This window comes from Alligator mississippiensis, chromosome 1, assembly GCF_030867095.1.
Source record: "Alligator mississippiensis isolate rAllMis1 chromosome 1, rAllMis1, whole genome shotgun sequence".
Taxonomy (NCBI): domain Eukaryota; kingdom Metazoa; phylum Chordata; order Crocodylia; family Alligatoridae; genus Alligator; species Alligator mississippiensis.
In genome coordinates, this window is record NC_081824.1 from 276,545,944 (window position 1) to 276,564,072 (window position 18,129).

Below are 18,129 nucleotides of genomic sequence, written 5' to 3' on the forward strand. Positions count from 1 at the left end.
ATTTCAGTTGAGCAACTAATGACTTCATGATTATCAAACCTGGTCTTACATTGTGCTGATCACTGAGGTAACTCAACATACAACATTTAGGGTTGAAGCTACTAGTTGGAACACCTTAGAGATGATCAAAAGTAATCAGCAAATACACTTTCTAGAATTAGGCTATGGGTGTTCATTTGAAAAATACAAGGACTTGAGGAGCAAGAGTGCACAGCTAAAACCAAGGGAGTGCACAACTAAAACCTTCCGGTTACAGGTCACGGGCTGAGAAGGGAGAGAAGAAGTGAGGTAGTAAACAGAAGACTGCGGTGCTGGTACCACTGTGAAGGCTTCAGCTTCTATGACCACAGAACGCTCTTCCGAGAGAGAGGCAGTGGTCTGTTGGGAAGAGTTGGCCTCCACCTTACTCCACCAGGGAAAAAGCTCTTCTCAGCCAGAATGGCTGACCTGCTCAACCGGGCTTTAAACTAAGCTCGCCAGGACATGGGCAGACAACACCACAGCAAATTCACCAAGCACCAACTGCAAAATCAGCAGGTTAGGATGCTCAAGGGAACCCACTCCTACCCTAGCCCAGGAACAGAGCTTTTCCATGAGTACAAGGAAGCCTAGGGCCTCCAATGGCATACTTACTTGCCTGTACACTAATGCTAGGAGTTTGGGGAATAAACAGGAGGAACTGCTAAACAAAAATGACTATGATCTCCTAGGGATAACAGAGACCTGGTGGGACTCCTCTTATGACTGGACTATGGGTATAAATGGTTATACCCTGTACAGGAGAGATTGTGCTGAAAAAAAGGGGAGGGGTGCAGCTCTCTTTGTAAAGGAGAACTATACGTCCCTACAGGCTGAGATTGGCATGCAAGGAGGATGACTGGAGACGTTTTGGGTTAGAATATGAGGGAAACGTGGTAAAGGGGATACAATGGTAGGAATCTACTACAGATGTCCAAATTAGGAACAAGAGCTTGGCCAGGAATTCGCCAGGGACCGGCCAAAGCTGCATACTTTCGGTGCATGGTTGTCATGGGAGACTTCAACTACCCGGACATCCCATGTGAAGAGCACTCGGCCAAATCCAATTGGTCTCAAAACTTCCCTATATGCGTGGATGAGCTCTACCTGTCTCAAGAAGTTTATGGGCCAACAAGAGGTAAGCCACTGCTGGACCTGGTGCTGGCCAAAGAGGATGATCTTATCAGTGACCTAAGAATTGAAAGGAACCTGGGTGACAGTGACCATGAGTTGATTACTTTCACTATCCATCACAAAGCTGGCAAGTCAGCCAGTAATGCAGCAGTCCTTGACTTTAGGAAAGTTGATTTTCATAAGCTCAGGAGGCTTGTTTCTGAGGCCCTGACAAGCCAATCTGTTTAATGATTACTTTGCAAAGTAATGCATACTTTGCTGGTTTTTCACCAGCTCAAAGGGACCACCCTGCCTTACATGATGTGGGACAATCAAGGTGAGGGCCAATGTGATGCCCATCTTCAAGGCAGACCCAGGAAACTACAAGCCAATCAGTTTGACCTCAATCCCTGGGAAAATTTTGAAAAAAATTATCAAAGAAACCTTTCTTGACAGGCTAACAGAAGGCAACATTCTGAGGGACAGCCAGCATGGGTTTGTTGCGGGTAGGTCTTGCCTGACCAACCTCATTCCCTCCTATGACCAGGAGACGTATCACCTGGACAAAAGGGAAGAGGTTGATATCATATATTTGGAATTAAAAAAAAAGCCTTTGACCTTGAGTCCCATGATGTTCTCACGGAAAAATTGGGCAACTGCGGCCTTGACTACTCCACAGTCTGATGGCTGGGGAACTGGCTCCAAGGTCAGATTCAGAAAGTGGTAGTTGATGGAACAAAATCAACTTGGCACTCAGTGACTAGTGGTGTCCCTCAAGACTCTGTTTTCAGTCCTGTACTCTTTAATGTATTCATAAATGACCTGGACAATGGTGTCAGAAGCAGACTGGAAAAGTTTTCTGATAACACCAAACTTTGGAAAAGAGGGTCCACACTTGAGGAGAGGCTGGTGATCCAGGCCAACTTTGATAGGCTTACAAAGTGGGCAGATGAAAACCTGATGGCATCCAACATGGAAAAATGCAAGGTGCTCCACCTCGGGTAAAAAAACCTGCATCACACTTATAGGCTCGGCAATGCTACACTCACTAGCAGTATGACCAAAAGAGACTTGGGGGTTATGATTGACCACAAGATGAACATGAACCATCAATGTGATACCGCAGCTGCCAAAGCGAACAAACCTCTGGCTTGCATCTACCGATGCATCTCAAGCAAGACCCAGGATGTCATCCTCCCACTGTACTCAGCCTTGGTGAGGCCGCAGCTGAAGTAATGCATCGAATTCTGGGCTCCGCAATTTAGGAAGGATGTGGAAAAGACTGAAAGAGTTAAGAGGAGAGCCACATGCATGATCAGGCCTTACAGAGAGAGGCTGCCAGCTATGGGACTCTTCAACCTGGAGAAGCACAAGCTCAGGGGGTGACTTGGTGGCAGCCTATAAGTACATAAGGGGTATGCATCAGGATCTGGGGGAATGCATGTTTACCAGAGCACCCTGAGGGATGACACGGTCCAATGGTCACAAACTCTTGCAAGATCAGTTTAAGCTGGACGTAAGGAAATACTTCTTTACTGTCTGAGCCCCCAAGGCCTGGAACAGACTCCCTCCAGAGGTGGTGCAAGCACCTACTCTGGACACTTTTAAGAAACATTTGGATGCTTATCTTACTGGGATCCTTTGACCCTAGTTAACTTCCTGCCCCTTGGGCAGGGGGCTAGATGCAATGATCTTACCAAGTCCCTTCCAGCCCTAATGCCTATGAATCTATGAGTTCATACTCCTTTACGGGGGCAGCTAGATCATTGGTTGGGTGCTACAGCAGTTGAGGTTACTATTGCAGCTAGTCAAGGACTAAAAGATTCTTTGACTTATGTGGATGTAATTTACTGAAGAAATAATATGACAAATAATCAAAATTGTTCACTGTATAAGTCATTCAATATTATGGAGAATAACACAAAATAATGCATCCTTCAGAAAGTACTCAGCCACAATTGCTTTTTTATATGTACAGTACCCAAATTGTGTTAAATTTTTTACAAGTAAAGTGTGCACAGTCTTTGTTCTGAAAGCTGTGATTGATCGAACACATTTGCATATGCACAACTTGGAGCACTTTCCTGAGCAAAATCAATGGAACTATTTAGGAGAGTAAAATTATTGACATGTGTAAGTGCTTGGATAACTGGGATCTAAAATGTAGATATGAGGCACTGACTGAAAACAACACACTGGAGAATAAAAAGGAAAAGAGGACTTAAAGAATTACGAGGGTACCAGGATTCTTGATCCCTTCTGCTATGAATATATTATTCCATATAAGATTTCCATTGTAATAGAATGGAATACATTGACCCCTTTAACCTTCAATCTAAAAATGCTTTCAAAATATTAACACACAGTATCAGTGAACATGTTTAGAACGATGTCAAGTAAATTGAGCAATTGCTCTTTTCAGAAAGAAGCCAATTAAAATGACTTCTTTGGAAATTTTAGAAATGCAACTACTATCTGATGACCCAGTAAACTTGATCATGAGTAAAAGAAACAGGTCAGGATAGATTTCAAATGGGAAAAAGGTAAAGATGTCCATTCATAATTATTACTATCAAAATCATGCATAAGTATTTCCCATTAAAACTAGCAGAGAAAGAATATGCAGATGAAAAGCTGAAGAGCAAGAAGTTGGAGTGGAAAAGAAATACATATATAGTGGGTGCATCTATACAGATACTTTACTGTGGAGCAGGCTAATTAGCTCCACAGTAAAGCATTGCTGTCTACACGTGTGCTGGTATTAGGGAAACAGTAAATGAATTAACTCCACCGTAGAATAGTACTGTTGGGGACAGTATCTTATGGAGGAGTAATTATCTTATGGAGGAGTAATTACCTGCAGTGAAATTTACATGTAGCCACCGACCATGGGTGTAAATTGCACCTGATCAGCCCAGCCAGCGAGGGGCCAGACCAGCGAGGGGCCTGCTGCCTTGCCACACAGCTCTGCAGGTTCTGCACCCTCATGCCCCAACCAGCCCTTCCACCACTTGATACCACCACCCAAAGTATGGGACTGCCCCCTGTGCCCCTGCAAGCCCGGGCCTGCTCTGCCCCAGCTCAAATTGTTGCTGTCCTGGGCATATGTGTAGACATTGCACCCAGGAGCAGTTTACTCTGGCTCCAACTGCTCTGGAGTTTATTGATTTGCATTAATTACTCATGTAGATGCACCCAGTAGGCATTTGAGCACCACTATAATCCATTGCAGAGAGGTTTTGAGGTCAGTTCACTATATCCTTCCCACCAAAGAGAAGAACTGTAACACCTCCTAAGGTATATAACAAGGGAAGCCTTGAACTTCTTACATGCCTTGGACCTCCTCAGTTTCAAAGGACAAGCAGATATTGTGACAAGCCATGCCTGTGTTTGTGCTGGAACTGAAATATCCTGGATTGGTGTATACATACCTTGTCCTTCTAATCAGAGTTTAGCATGAAGCTGACTGGTCTGGTTGGGTTTTTTTTTGTCATTGATTCAATGATGGAGTCTCAGTTTTAAAGGACAAGCAATGCATAATCACTCCCTCTCTCAAAAAGAGACCTGCACCATTGGTCGCTTTGGGCAGCAGAAGATGAAGGAGAAATTTGGATCAGACTTCATGGCTGCAATATGAGAATTCTATCGCTGCAGTGTTCCTGTGGTACTGATTAGTTGCCATCCTCTTCTGTCTCTCTGGTTTCAACTACTAAGAGAAGGAAGCCTAAGGTCCATCACAATTATAACTTTGAACCAAGGAGTTAAACATAAATATATTTTGTTGCATATGTTGAAGAAATTGAAGCATCTGTTTTGTTACTCTTAAGGTCGTTATTGGACTATGCAATGTAACTTTAAAATATTGTTATTGTTTGAAGCCAATATATGTATGATGAAGGAAGCAGAATATTCATTTAAGTTACCTTTCACTTGAAGGGAAGGTACTGCCCTTCATATGATGGTACTAATGAAGGAATCATAGAAGCAATATTATGTTCTTAATAAGTTAACAGTATTTACTGGATCAACTGTAAGTAGACATTAAGATAATTTTTCTTTTGTCTAGAATTCAGCGGAACAATTTATTTCTTCCTGAGGCTGAGATAAAATGGAATATATATATGCTTGGAATGGATGTTGCATTTGTCCCAGGACAAGCTGTGCCTTTGTTTGTCCCACAACAGAAATATCCTGGATTGGTGTGTATGTACATCATCCTTCTAATCAGAGTTTAGCAAACATCTGACTGCACTGTTATTTTTCTGTCATTGATTCAATGATGCAATCCTAGAATAACTGTTCAGATACACTTTGGGATGTCCCAGCATAAACTGTTAGGACTTCTTATACCATGAACCTTTCAAAGATATATCCTGGAATAATGCTTGTGGACATCTGGACAACTGTACTTTGTCCTGGGATAAACTGATTTATTCTGGGACACAATGTGACATCTGTTTATAGCCACTGGTACCATATTCATAAATCCATTCTCCAGGAACAGGTGCCTCCTGTATATCATTGTTTTTACAGATGTGAGGTAAGCGTGTAAATATCTAGGAGAATCAGTGCTTGAATAATTATTATTATTTGTGCAAGTTTATTGCATGCACAAATATACAACATAACCTTAGAAAAGCACGGTGTATGCTTTGACTGTTTTCAGTTCCTTGTTTAATTGTCTCCTTGTTTGTTTTATTTAACCAGCAGTGAGCTAAGTATGAGGAGTGGGTTAAAGAAAATAGTTAAGGTATATGAAATGGCTGAAGTTAGGTTGACAAAGGAAATTGTGAATGTTGTTCAACTATATCTCCTGTCCAATCTCACTTTCTTTACACATTTTAACAAGCCTGAAATAAATGTAAAAGTCAAGATTAGTACTTAAAAAAGATAAGTTGCTGATTAAAAGTGGAAGACTGAAGTGCTGCCATGCTAAGCCTAACTGATGAAGATTGCTTTGTCATACCTTCAGATAAAGAGAAAATGATACTACAAATATAGCTGGAAAGAATGATGGAATGTCTGAAGTTAAGAAAGGTCAGCCTACTGCAGGCATACAAAACCAGCTAGCTTCAGTTTAGATGCTGGTTGAAAACACAGGGAAATATGACCCTCCAAGTACAAATAAATATATCAAATCAGGAAATACTTAGAAATCTTTTTTCTTGCCAGCCAAGAACAGCGTTCTGCTTCCATTTTCCTTCTGCAACGTTTGGCAACAGTATGAATTCCCAATGCCATGTAAAGAATGCACTGATTTATGCTTTAATGCAATCTCAACGTTGCAGGAAGGAACACAGAACCTTGAACTTGGATCAAAGTAGATTAGCAGGCTTTCCTTCCACTTGTGGATGTTTCATTCTTCTACTATGAGCCTTGAAAATGCTAGTCTCTGGTTTATCTCACATTGTTGTGAGTTATAAACCCTCAGTTGAAATCTTTCAAGAAGCTGTCTCTATTTTTGATTGGTGCAGCACACACACCTGATCCAAATGCTTGTTTGTGTTGGGCTTTTCTTAAATCTTCTTGACGTTCTGTGGAGCTTATCCATTCCTGGGTTTGTCGCTGCCATTCTAATGATGTTCTAGCTTGACGATCCAATGAGCTCTTTGTTTCATCTATGTTGGATGTATGCTGCCTCTCAAGAGAACTTCCTTTTCTCTCTGCCGAACCTCCGCGTTGGCCAGGGCCTATCTGCTGCCTTAAACCCTGACCAGGGGGCGGGTCTGGTGGTGGTGGAAGATCTAAAAAATGTGAATAAGATTTAGAACAAACTAATATTTAACTGAAACGAAAGATCTGTTTGAAGTTGCAGGAAAAAAAATCTCCCTTAAAAATTGTATAAGTCCCTTAGGAAGCTTTTTTTTTTTTTTTTTTTTTTTTTTTACTTTTTAAAGAAAATGCATATGCATGTTAGTCTGAAATGTTTACCCTTCATTACTAGCCTTGCACTTCAGTTGTTATGACACTAACTCTTTCAACCTGTCATTAAAATCAACAGAATATGAGTCATGACTTTTGTTTCTAAGCATGTGATTTATTTTCTTTTGAATGTACTGTACCTGGCTCATTCAATGGTAGTCTGGTGATTAAGAAAAGTTATGAAAAAAAGGATGTTTTTATTTGTCAGGGTATCCTCATTTCAATCCAGTTGGGACCTGCTTTCTCACCCCAAGCATTTACTTTCATTTTTGGCATTTGGAGTTTGAATAAATTCAAAATTTGCAAGCATAACTTTATCAAAGTTGATCTCATTTCTAATTTTGAAAAGTATCAAATTAATTTAAATATTTTTTACCATTAAAACAATAACAATACCCTTGTCAAAATATATATTTTAAATAAATCCAGCTAATGACAATGAATATTTTTGCATGATAGTTTCAAAATTCAGTGAAAATTTGTAATGGTTAAAATTTTTGAATAACTGTATATTTCAAGTCCTTATAAAATAGCCAACTGAACACTGAAATAGCCAATTTTGTGACATAAACATCAGATTTATATCCAAGTCACTAAGGTGCTACTATTTAAAACAAGGTTTCAAACTAGGCTTTCAATGAAAAAGCATGCTTTTTTCACTATACAGAAAGCTAGGACAGTGACAAAGCCTGGAGATGTGGACAATATGATTAAAAATTAAAATAGCCTAATAATAGATTAGGGTTTCTATTTAATCCGAGACCATTTTGAGAAGGATAAAAAGAAAATGGAAGCACCACAGACATTCAACTAAGAAGTTTTCCCATGCTGCTTACCTGTAGTGTATATACATCAACCTGCAGTTTATAAGTATGTACTATATTATGGTCAATTATGGCTATTTTTTTAGCATGTTGGGATAGGTCCTTAGCTGTAAGTCAGTATCTCTGTTGATTTAACACCTAGTGAGGCTCTATCCCTTTGTTTTTTATCCTTTGTACATTACAGCAATGTAAAGACTTCTCATGGAACTTGAAAAGGTGTGACAAATAGTACAAATGTGTTATGATGTCTTGGGTTGTATCTACAATGAGAGTGAAAACGAGGAAGAGTTGCACCTTCTAGTGCCACTGTACTTTTGCTTTTGAATGGGGTGCTAAATATTCCACTTTGGAATATCTATTTTTTAGCTAGTATGAGTTTGTAATAATCTGTCAGCAGGTTTGGTGTGTACTTTATGCTCAGTACTAATTTATTTGAGACTTTTTTAGTTATGAATATAGCTGTGACCTTTCATGCCAATGAATATGTTTGAACTATAGTAGGTAGAAGAGGGAGGGTATGGGAGTCTGCCAATGTTGAAATTGTTTTATGATGTTGGCTTCCAAAATGTTTTTTCTTATAATTGATGTTATTGCAATCATAGCCAGTTAACTTACAGAACCACAAATTGGCATTTGCTTGTGCAATTTGAAAGTCAGATCACTGAAGGTGTAATGTATAGCCTCTGTTTGGACATCCACTGAATCCAGCAAAAGCAGCCATTATATAATGTTGGATAACGACATTCTACAAAATAGGACTACTACAGTTTAAAATGAACAAATGTGAAAAAAATAATATGGTGGAACCTAAATGTGTGGCAGACAGTAGAACAGAAATAAAAACACCAAACATTACATTTAAACACTATTTCAGTATTATTGCTTCACAGACTACAGAGACTTTCATCTGGAAATCCAAATGCAGATTGAGAACTCTCAGTAACCAAACACTGGTGAGGAAAAAAGAGATGGGAACAGGAGATCTGTATTTGTTCGGTTACAACTCCTGGTTCTGCAGGGAATTTCCTTAGTGAGTTCAGGCAAGAAATTTAACCTAGCTTTCCTTCTTTATCTGTCTCTAAAATAGGAATAATTGTTATATGATGCCCAGCAGGGACGTGGAAACTTACATTTATAAAGCATTTTGATAAGATCAGATGATTTTAAGTGAAATGTGGTATTATTTTTCATAAGGCTTCGCACACGTCTGGAAGTATTACATGTAAATGCTTCCATTGCACAGTGTTGGCTAGTTGCACCCTAAGTGAGGATGAACTATGTCTGGGTTCAACTGTAAGGATTTATGCTGCCACAAACCAATCTCTCTCTGATTGAGCTATCTAATTATTTGCTGTCTGGCAAGGTGATACCCCCTCCATTCCTTATAAAAATTTTGAGAAAGAGGTACTCCCTTCAAAACTCCCCACTTCTGCTTAAGCAACTTGTATGCTCTGCACCAGTAATCTCCCCTGCCTTAGTTATAGTTACCAGATACAAACTGCTGTCTCCCTGCACCTATATAAAGACCTTTCTGCATCTGGGGCCATAATAAATCTTTTCCCATATCAGAGAAGGCTGACCTGGACCCCACTCCCCCAACACTTTGAACATAAAAAACTTGTGGCCATAGATGCGTCCTGTAAAATATTATACATATATACATATACACACACATGCACAAAGTAGGAATTTAAGTTATTAAAAAATTAGAGAGACTAGGATTTACAGTCTCAGTTCCCTATGCCCAGGTCATTATTACTAGACGTTTTACTATAGCATGTGCTGAGGGAAGCAAAATCATTCCCTAAGATCAACTGTTCCAGAAAAGTTGCAAACCAAAGAGTAGTGATTTCCCTGGGGACATCCTGATGCATAACTGCATTAACAAGTACTTCAGTTTTTCCATCTAAACATAGATGACTTGTAAGAGTTGATAGCAGGAAGGCACAATTTAAAGGTTCTGGTAAAAATGGGGAGTGGAGGTGCAGACCCCCTTTGGATCTTTCTATCTCTCTCCCTCTCACAGTGGTGCCACATCCCAACTGAAGCAGCGGCGGGGACAGGATGAGACACGGAGGGCTGTGCTCTGCTGCTGGTGCTTGGGCAACCTCTGGCCACCGGGGGAGCTGCAACAGGCTCTGCCTGCTGACGTTGTGCTCCCTGCTGCTGCCACTTACCCAGCCTTTTTCTGTGGGGGGAGCTGGAGCTGCAGCAGCAGCAGCAGCATAGCCACCTTTTGTAGACCCCCTAGATGTGTTCACCAGAGCCCCCCAGAAATCTGGGAGAGGGTGGGGGATGGGTCTCTGTGTGCTCCCCACCTCCACCCTGCAATGCACCACCTATGCATCTAAATAGGATTTCTCTGTTAAACGTCAGGTGCAACATTTATCCTGGATGTCCAGACCTGGCTAGCAGCTGACTGTTTTGGTGTGATGCCAGCCAAGACACCATGAATACTGTCTGATAACAAGATTAATATAGGAAAAAACTGCAAGGTGATTTATAATTGAAATGTGGGGACAATGGCAGCCTTTTTTACTGGTTTTACAGTTGAGGGACTGGGAAATCAGATGCTCTAGGAAAGCATAACCCCTGAGAAGAGACTATGAGATTTAGTTTGGGATTAGTTGAGCCACTGTTAAGAGTGCAAAGTGCTAGTTAGATTACAGGTCGAGTCACTGCAAGTACCACTCTAGCACGTGCTTGCAGTCTCACAATACACTTGACAAAAATGGCCTATGGTAGAATGGTTAGCAGCAAGCACCCTCTTTTGCAGAAGCAGGTTATTCTTTGTTTCCCTTTGATTCCTATTGGCTCATTTACTAAGAAGGCAACTTGTGAGGCATTCCTTATAATTAGTGTGAGTGTCCCCCACACTGTAACCTCAGCACAGGTGAAATGAAGCAAAGATTGGTTAATAACCAGGGATCCTGATTTTCTGTGATAAAAAAACAACCCTCCAATTTTTGTATTAAAAAAGTAACACGCAATCCACATTTTTCCATGATATATATTCCAGGTGGTTCTGTAATATTATATATATAAGTGCTGGTTTTTTTGATCATGGAAAAATGTGGATATTTGGGTTTTGGGGGATTTTTTTAATCAGAGAAAACCAGGATCCTTGTTAATAACAGACTCAGGGACAAAGCTGGGAGGGGATCCCAGAAGACCTGAGTCCAATGTTGTACTATCAACAGATCAGCCCTACAAGCTTTTTGCCCTTGAAGCATTCTAATGTCTTCTTAGGTGTCTCCAGGTAAGTTTTTTGACCAGGAAAATAATATTTGGAGAATTCTCCCAGATCATTTGAACATGCATATCCAGCTGGGGACAGGTGGTAGTTGCTCCTTCTGCTAATCACAAGTGTAAGTCAGCAGAGACAAACAGGAGAGCCAATCATTTGGGTAATTAAAAAAGAAGGAACAAACACAATAGGACTTTGCAAGTGGGAAGTAGGAGTTAGAGAGAAATAGATTAGAGCTCCCTCTCTGGGAGCTGCCAGAGAGTTGAAAAGACAGAAAGTGCTCCTAAGGGGCTGAGGTGGGTGGAAAAATGGGCCGCATGACTAATCTGAGACAGGAATGTTAGGCAACCCTGACATGACTTATTTTGGACATTTCTGCTGGCTAGCAAAAGGCATGAATGAAGTAGAAAATAGAAGGGTTGCCTTGATTTTTTTCTTGGGAACTTGTTCATCCGAATACAGCTACAGCTATTTATTTGGGTTTTATAGTTTGTGTAAAATTACCTAAAAGTTATGCTTCTGATGAAAGATCATGTGAATTACAGTCATTTCTGATAAGACCTGGATCAAGATTTCAGGAAATCCAAGAGACGATAGTTTAGCAAGACAGGGACCAAAGAAGTTTGTTTTAAATTTAGATCAATGGAGCAACCACATTTTACATATCTCTTAATTCAACATTGCTCACTTGAGGATTTAGGGACTAAGGGATTTCATATGCAAAACAAAAACCCCACTCCAAAATATATTCTCTTAGCCAGGGGTAGCCAACCTACATCATGCATGCCACAAGTGGCACAGGCAGTTTCTGTGTGTGGTACACGGCAGACTGGAGAGGAGATAGACAGCACAGTGGCAGACAGGACATGGAGCAGAAAACAGAACAGCAGATTAGAAAAGCAGCACAGGCCAGGAAGCTGAAAGCAAACAGCAAATTATGCAGAGAGCCCACAGCAGGGAGCAGAAAGCAGAGCAGCTGATCAGGCAGGGGAAGAGGATTGTAGGGAAGGTGTAAAGCTAATCTGCAGCATGCCTGATAAAAAGGTTGGCCCCACTGCTTTAAGGAACACTTTACATTTTTTTTCAACTCACGCACCATACATGTTGCAGCATATCAGCACAGAGCTGATTTTAACCCACAGAACTTACCGTCTGTCATTCCTTCCCTACGGTGTGGCAATGGGGGTTGGTCCAATCTGCCTCCCTTGTGTTTTTTAGTAGGCCTAGGTCTCTGACTCTGATTCACAGCTGCGCTTGTGTTGCTATCAGTAGAAAATGGACTGCTTGGCCGAGGTCTCTGAGAAGAAGGATATGCCTTGCCTAAAAAAAACATATGGGAAACATTATTGCAGTGAACTGGGCTGTCCTTTTATATATCTACCCATTCTCCAAAGAATATTTTTTAGTTCTCAGGGGCAACTTGAATGAAAAGTAGGTTTCTTGTTAAGGTTCCCAGTGATGACTATTGCTTTTAGATACATCCCTGTACACAAAGTGGAAAACTCGGCATTATGTGGTCTTTTATTGTTTTAATTCAACCTGTTCTATCCATTATAATAAGTGTGTTCTATAATGCCTACATACTTTGTATGCTGAACAGATGTCTTTGAACAACTACTTATTCTTACAGAGGGGAAAATAGTTTTACAACCATATAAAATTTATTCTCCATAGACACTCCCTCTGATTACACAGGCATTCGTACACACAAGGCCAGATTCACAGTGGTACCAGTGAACTAAGTCTAATGGAGTAATGTCAATGAAAATATAATTTATTTTACAAAATACATATTAAAGTAGGCCTGTATAACTAGTGGCCCCCAAAAATAAAAGCACAGGTACATTTATTTTGCAATAATTTCCCCTTATTTTATTTTATATGATGAAAGTATAGGTGCCTATTGAACCCAATTATGAATGCACGTTGGCTTGATTTAGTATTCAGAGCTGACAGCCAAACTGGTTGATATAATTCCTTTACAATATATATTTTTTCATCCTTGATGCTATTCTAATGGGGCAGCGTTCAACAGTATTGGAGCAGGATTCACATAAGCATAGTTCATCGTTTCTTTATAAATACACATATTTATTGGGTTCAGGTCTTCCAGGTATCTGAATACATGTTTTGCTTATTTTTTAATCAGGCTGGAAGAGAATTTTAGAATGCATTTTCACAATATATTTATTTTTTGTTTCATTTCTTTTACATCTGTCACATGTAAACAGCTTTGTTTTGAACTTATTTGTTTTAATGTTACCCAGTGTTGAACGTTTTCAAGCAATCAGATATGCTGATCTTGCTGAGCAACACACTGCTTATTGGAGACCCATTGGTTTTAGACAAAATGTATGTAGGACTTCATAGCAGAGGCAAAGTATTGTATGGACTTTGTGTTCCATTTAACCCCATGCTTTTTGAATTTTATTTCTGACCTGTGGTATATTTTAGAGATGCCTCTGGGTTTCTCCGAACTATGTTGCCCAGTAAAAGTGTTTAAAGGACTAAAATACTGGCAGAAGACAGCCAGAATACAGCAGTGCTCTGAACAATCTTCTTCTAATCTCACTTTAATCTACCCCCGGGTTTAGCAGGACTCAGGGTCCATATTAATTCAATTATGTTGTTTTTTTATGATATTGGCAATTTCCTTCATGAAAGAACAGTGCAAAATTACACTCCAAAATATTGCCCACAATTTCTTAATTTTTATCATGTATTCATACATGAGAGAATTGCTTTTTTTTAGTTTCTTCTTATTTTCTTTATGGTTTCCTACTGTCTCTAGATATGAATACAATCATAAAAAGACAGGAACAAAATATTAAGGGTTTAATTTAAAAATACTGTAGCTGAGATATTCAGAGATGACCCTGAAATTCCACCCTTTACTCACATTGTAAAGAAATATCTTATAAAAGCAAACTCCTACTAACATATAAGCACAACTGAGTGAGTCTAGGATGAAGTTCCATATTTCACTGAATGTTAGTGATTTCATAAGTCTGACTTTTAATTCATAATGTCAGCTTCTGTGATTGTTTCATGTACCCATGGAAGTAAGAGGCTAATAGCAATAGCACTGACATGAATCAGACACAGGGCAGACAGGTGACGGTGCAAGCTTTCCAACACAGCTCTTTCACTGCAAATCTTATCTGACCTGAGCTACCTTTGCTATTCTCATCTGGAGTCTCTCAAGCAAAAAACTGCTCAATTGTGCCAAATTCTTTGTGGTGGATTAAATGTGTTCATATAGAGCAAAGGGCATGTCCACTGAGCTCATTTTCATTTGCAATTGAATTTTCCTGTCATAGTGTGTTATAAAATAAAAAGAAAAAAACAAGTCATTGAACAGTATGGCAAGGAGCATGATGCCCTCTAGAAGTGTAAGGCATCATATGATTGGTAACTGATTCTCCAGTGTCTTTCATTCCACATAGTCAGACACATGCATGCAAAGTGAATGTAAGATGCTATCAACTGAGAAGTTTCTATTCACATCAGGGATAGCATTTTACACTTGCTTTCTACTTGGGGGAAAGTGTCTATGCAGAACAGGCAAAGAATTAGGGCCTGGAGACTCCCTAAAGAATGTCAGAAAGAACGTTGCATCTTCTCTCAGCTGGAAAAACACCCTGTTACACTATGAAGGAGTCATGGCAGAGCAACAAGATAATATTCATTTTAAAGACTGTATCAATATACTGTTTAATAGAACATGCTAGCCTAGGAGGATATATTGTAGGAGGTATCACATTGTCATCAGCCTACAACTAGCTTCTGGGGCCGTGTCCAGATGAGTGCCACTGCGCTGTATATGGCGCCACATACTGCACATGGAGCTGTTCTCTGCGCTGCAAGGAAGCAGACCAAGGGTAGGGCTTTGACCCCAGGATATGCAGAAATAAAAAAAAAACCTGCACAAAAAAAAGTGGAGTGGCACAACTGGGGGGCAGCACATGCCGCTCAATACTGGAGCCTGGCCAGGCAAAGCCACACTCTGGACAGGCTCCTAGTGGCAGGATCGCCACTGCTGCAGCCCCAGGATGCCCCCAGGACCCCAGATAAGACTGCTGGGGCCAGCCCAGTGATGACTCCAGGCCTCCCTTACCTGACCTGGGGTAACCTGCCACATGCCAGAGGGCATGTGGTATAGGTGTTCCCCAGGAACAAATAGCAGCACAAGCTGTGTCACTGCTGGCTGTCCCCGGGGAACTGAATGTCCACACTTGTGTAGACACAATCTGGGAGTACTTCTTTTTCCTGTCAACTCAGAATAAGAAAAGAATAATATATTATTGCCAGGGCAGTTATATGATGACAATGGGATATACTGACATATACTGAAAGTAATGGCTTATCACAAGGATAATATGCCATTTTTAAAGTGCATACAATCACTTGTCTTGCATTTAACACCTACTCAAAACCTATTTGGGTGTTTTTCAAGCTAAGATGATACAACACTTGACAAAAGAAGATACATCTTCCTTGCACAGATACACTGTGAAATATGACACATGTTAAAGTGTGTGCATGTGTGACAGGGGCAGAGCTTGCTCCTCTTAACAGGCCTAATCCAAAGGTCATTGAAGTCAATGGAAATCTTGGCAACAGCTTCTATAGGCTTGATTCAACCTGAGTAAGAGCACACAAATATTGGAAAGGGTTTAAAAGGTTGTTTTTCTTATACATGACTTTCTGCAGAGTCTCCTGAGGCAAAATAATCAGTTTTATTTGGCCAAACTCTGCCTGCTTGGTGTAGCTGAATGTCTGCACGTTAGTTGTTTTTTCCCAAAGAAAAAACAACAATCAAATGTTTCCCCAATAGAACAAAGAAATATGAGGGGTTGTCTTTTTCAAATAGTGAAATAACTCTTTTTAAAGAATGATGAACTTAACTAAAAAGCCTGGGTAAAATTCTGGCCCTATGCAAGTCAGTGGCAAAACTCCCATTGATGTAAAGAAAGCTGGGATTTCACCATATGTCTTTGCAGGTGGCTTGGGTGGGTGCCACAACCCCTCTAGCTTTTAGTCATGAAGCCATGAAGTCACTAAAGTTATTTTGCATATACACAAATTTTGCTAGCAGCCCCTGTGTTTCTGGGCAATTTTCCTAACTGCAAGTCATTTACTGACATGCATGATTTATGTGAGAAGAATACTAAAAGTTCCAACATTATGGGACCACTGTAACACCTGTGTGGAGGAATGTGAAATGAATACCTAGCAAATAGAACAAATATCCATAATTCATATAGTTCTAATAGTCCGTTTTTGGATTTAAATAAATAGCAACACTTATTTCACTGTTTTGTTCAAATGCAAATCAATTCTCTTTTTATCCAAAACACTTTTTTTAACTTAAATTTTACTTTGTGCTCTTAGAAACAAACATGTGAAAATGACACATAGGCTTGTAAATTATAAATTTATTCCTATTTACCACTTTATTTTAGAAGCATAATGTGGGTATTTAAAAAGCAAGAGTCATTTTGGACTGTTACATTTAACTTGTAGGTGCAGTTGATACATTTTCAATTAATATTCAACAATCCAAATGTAATTAGGTATTGAATTAAGTGCCTGCAGAGGCACCTGATTAAAAGGGCTGTTAAATAGTTGCACTGTTAATGATAAACTTACACCACCTCATCCCACATTTAGAGTCTTCCCAGAAAATGCTTTTGCAAGTGAGAGGTGACAGAGAAGCAGTAATGAAGACAGAAGTGCTTTTCATCACTAGAAATATTATTGATTGTGAGAGGATTTTGCAAAAACTAAATCATCAGAAATTGCATGGCAAAATTAGTAGTCTCTTCACTGCAATATAAAAGGGAACACATGTCAGTAAATCTATAGCGGAGGCAGAGTAAAGAGAAATAGCAGACTAAAGGTTGTAATTAAAAGCTTGTGCTATTCATTGCTCTGGATTGCCAAAATTAACACACAGTGTAAAGCTTTGATTAAACTATGCAGATAAAAAAAATCCATCCACCTTTTTTCATGCATGTTAGATAAATGTTGAGTGAGACAGGTTCACTGAAAAGTAGAAGTGGAAGAAAGGAAGAGAAGCCCTTCATGCAGAAAGCATCAACTTTTGAGTCTACAAACCTGTTCTTGTCAGGCTGGTTCCATCCAGCCTAAAACCAGCTTTATCTGCTGCTGCAACCAGTGCTTGTGCAAAACTGCCGCTGGTAAAGATGGAGTCATCTGAGGAGCTACCTACACTAGATCTATGACTAGAAAAGTTACGGTCCTCATCAGACGCAGAACCCCATCCATTTACCATTGAACCTAAAAACAAATGTAGGTGGCTAGTGAGTTGTAGACATTTCATATTTTAGCTGTTCATTTATAGCTCTACGGCCCATCAAGTCTCTCCTGTCTACTCAGGAAAACATCTTTTAGGCCTAGATGGAATCTCATTCATAGTTTGTCAAGCAGTTCAGTTATTTGGACCATATAAACAAAACAGCACATATCTTCTAAACATGTGAAAACTTTGTAATAGCCTCTACTGGAAGTCTATAGATTTCTTCTGGATTTAAGGCAGCATAAAAAACATCTAGTTTTGATTCCACATGTTGTAAAGTAAGATATACGTGGGTGTATATGTGTATTGATTGTTACATTGGACCTTAATTAAGTAAAGCATAAATGTACTTATGTCTCACTGAATGTGCATAAAGTGAGAACACACATGCTTAAAAATTGACCTGAATAGGGATGGACTTACACACTTGTTTAAATATTTTTTTCTGAATTTAAGCTTTTAAAGTAATAATGCAGTCTCTGTGTCAAAACTGTATCTGATTTTTTTTTTCCCCCTCATATCCTTGTGACAAGGTATTTAGTAAGTTTTCATAGATTTGTTGGAATCTGACAGGCCATGCTATGAACACTTCGGCTATGGAATCAAACTTACAACCTCTGAAATGCTAACCCTAGTGCCCGTGCCACCCCAGCCCTCACTTGATACACTTAAATTCATTGTAA

General features: G+C 39.7%; 1 protein-coding gene across 13 annotated transcripts in view; it reads right to left on the minus strand.

The window, feature by feature from the left end:
* ROBO2 (roundabout guidance receptor 2) overlaps positions 1-18,129 on the minus strand; it is a 666,866-nt gene that overhangs the window by 7,501 nt on the left and 641,236 nt on the right. For 5 of the 13 annotated variants that reach the window (XM_059720636.1, XM_059720635.1, XM_019476202.2 and 2 more), the window contains 3 exons: positions 17,245-17,427; positions 12,274-12,444; positions 6,615-6,875 (listed from right to left, as the gene is read on the minus strand). In XM_059720636.1, coding sequence (XP_059576619.1) covers positions 6,615-6,875; positions 12,274-12,444; positions 17,245-17,427 — 615 coding nt within the window. The remainder of the gene's footprint in view (positions 1-6,614; positions 6,876-12,273; positions 12,445-17,244; positions 17,428-18,129) is intronic. The other 8 variants (XM_059720638.1, XM_019476205.2, XM_059720641.1 and 5 more) reach the window with 3 other exon arrangements.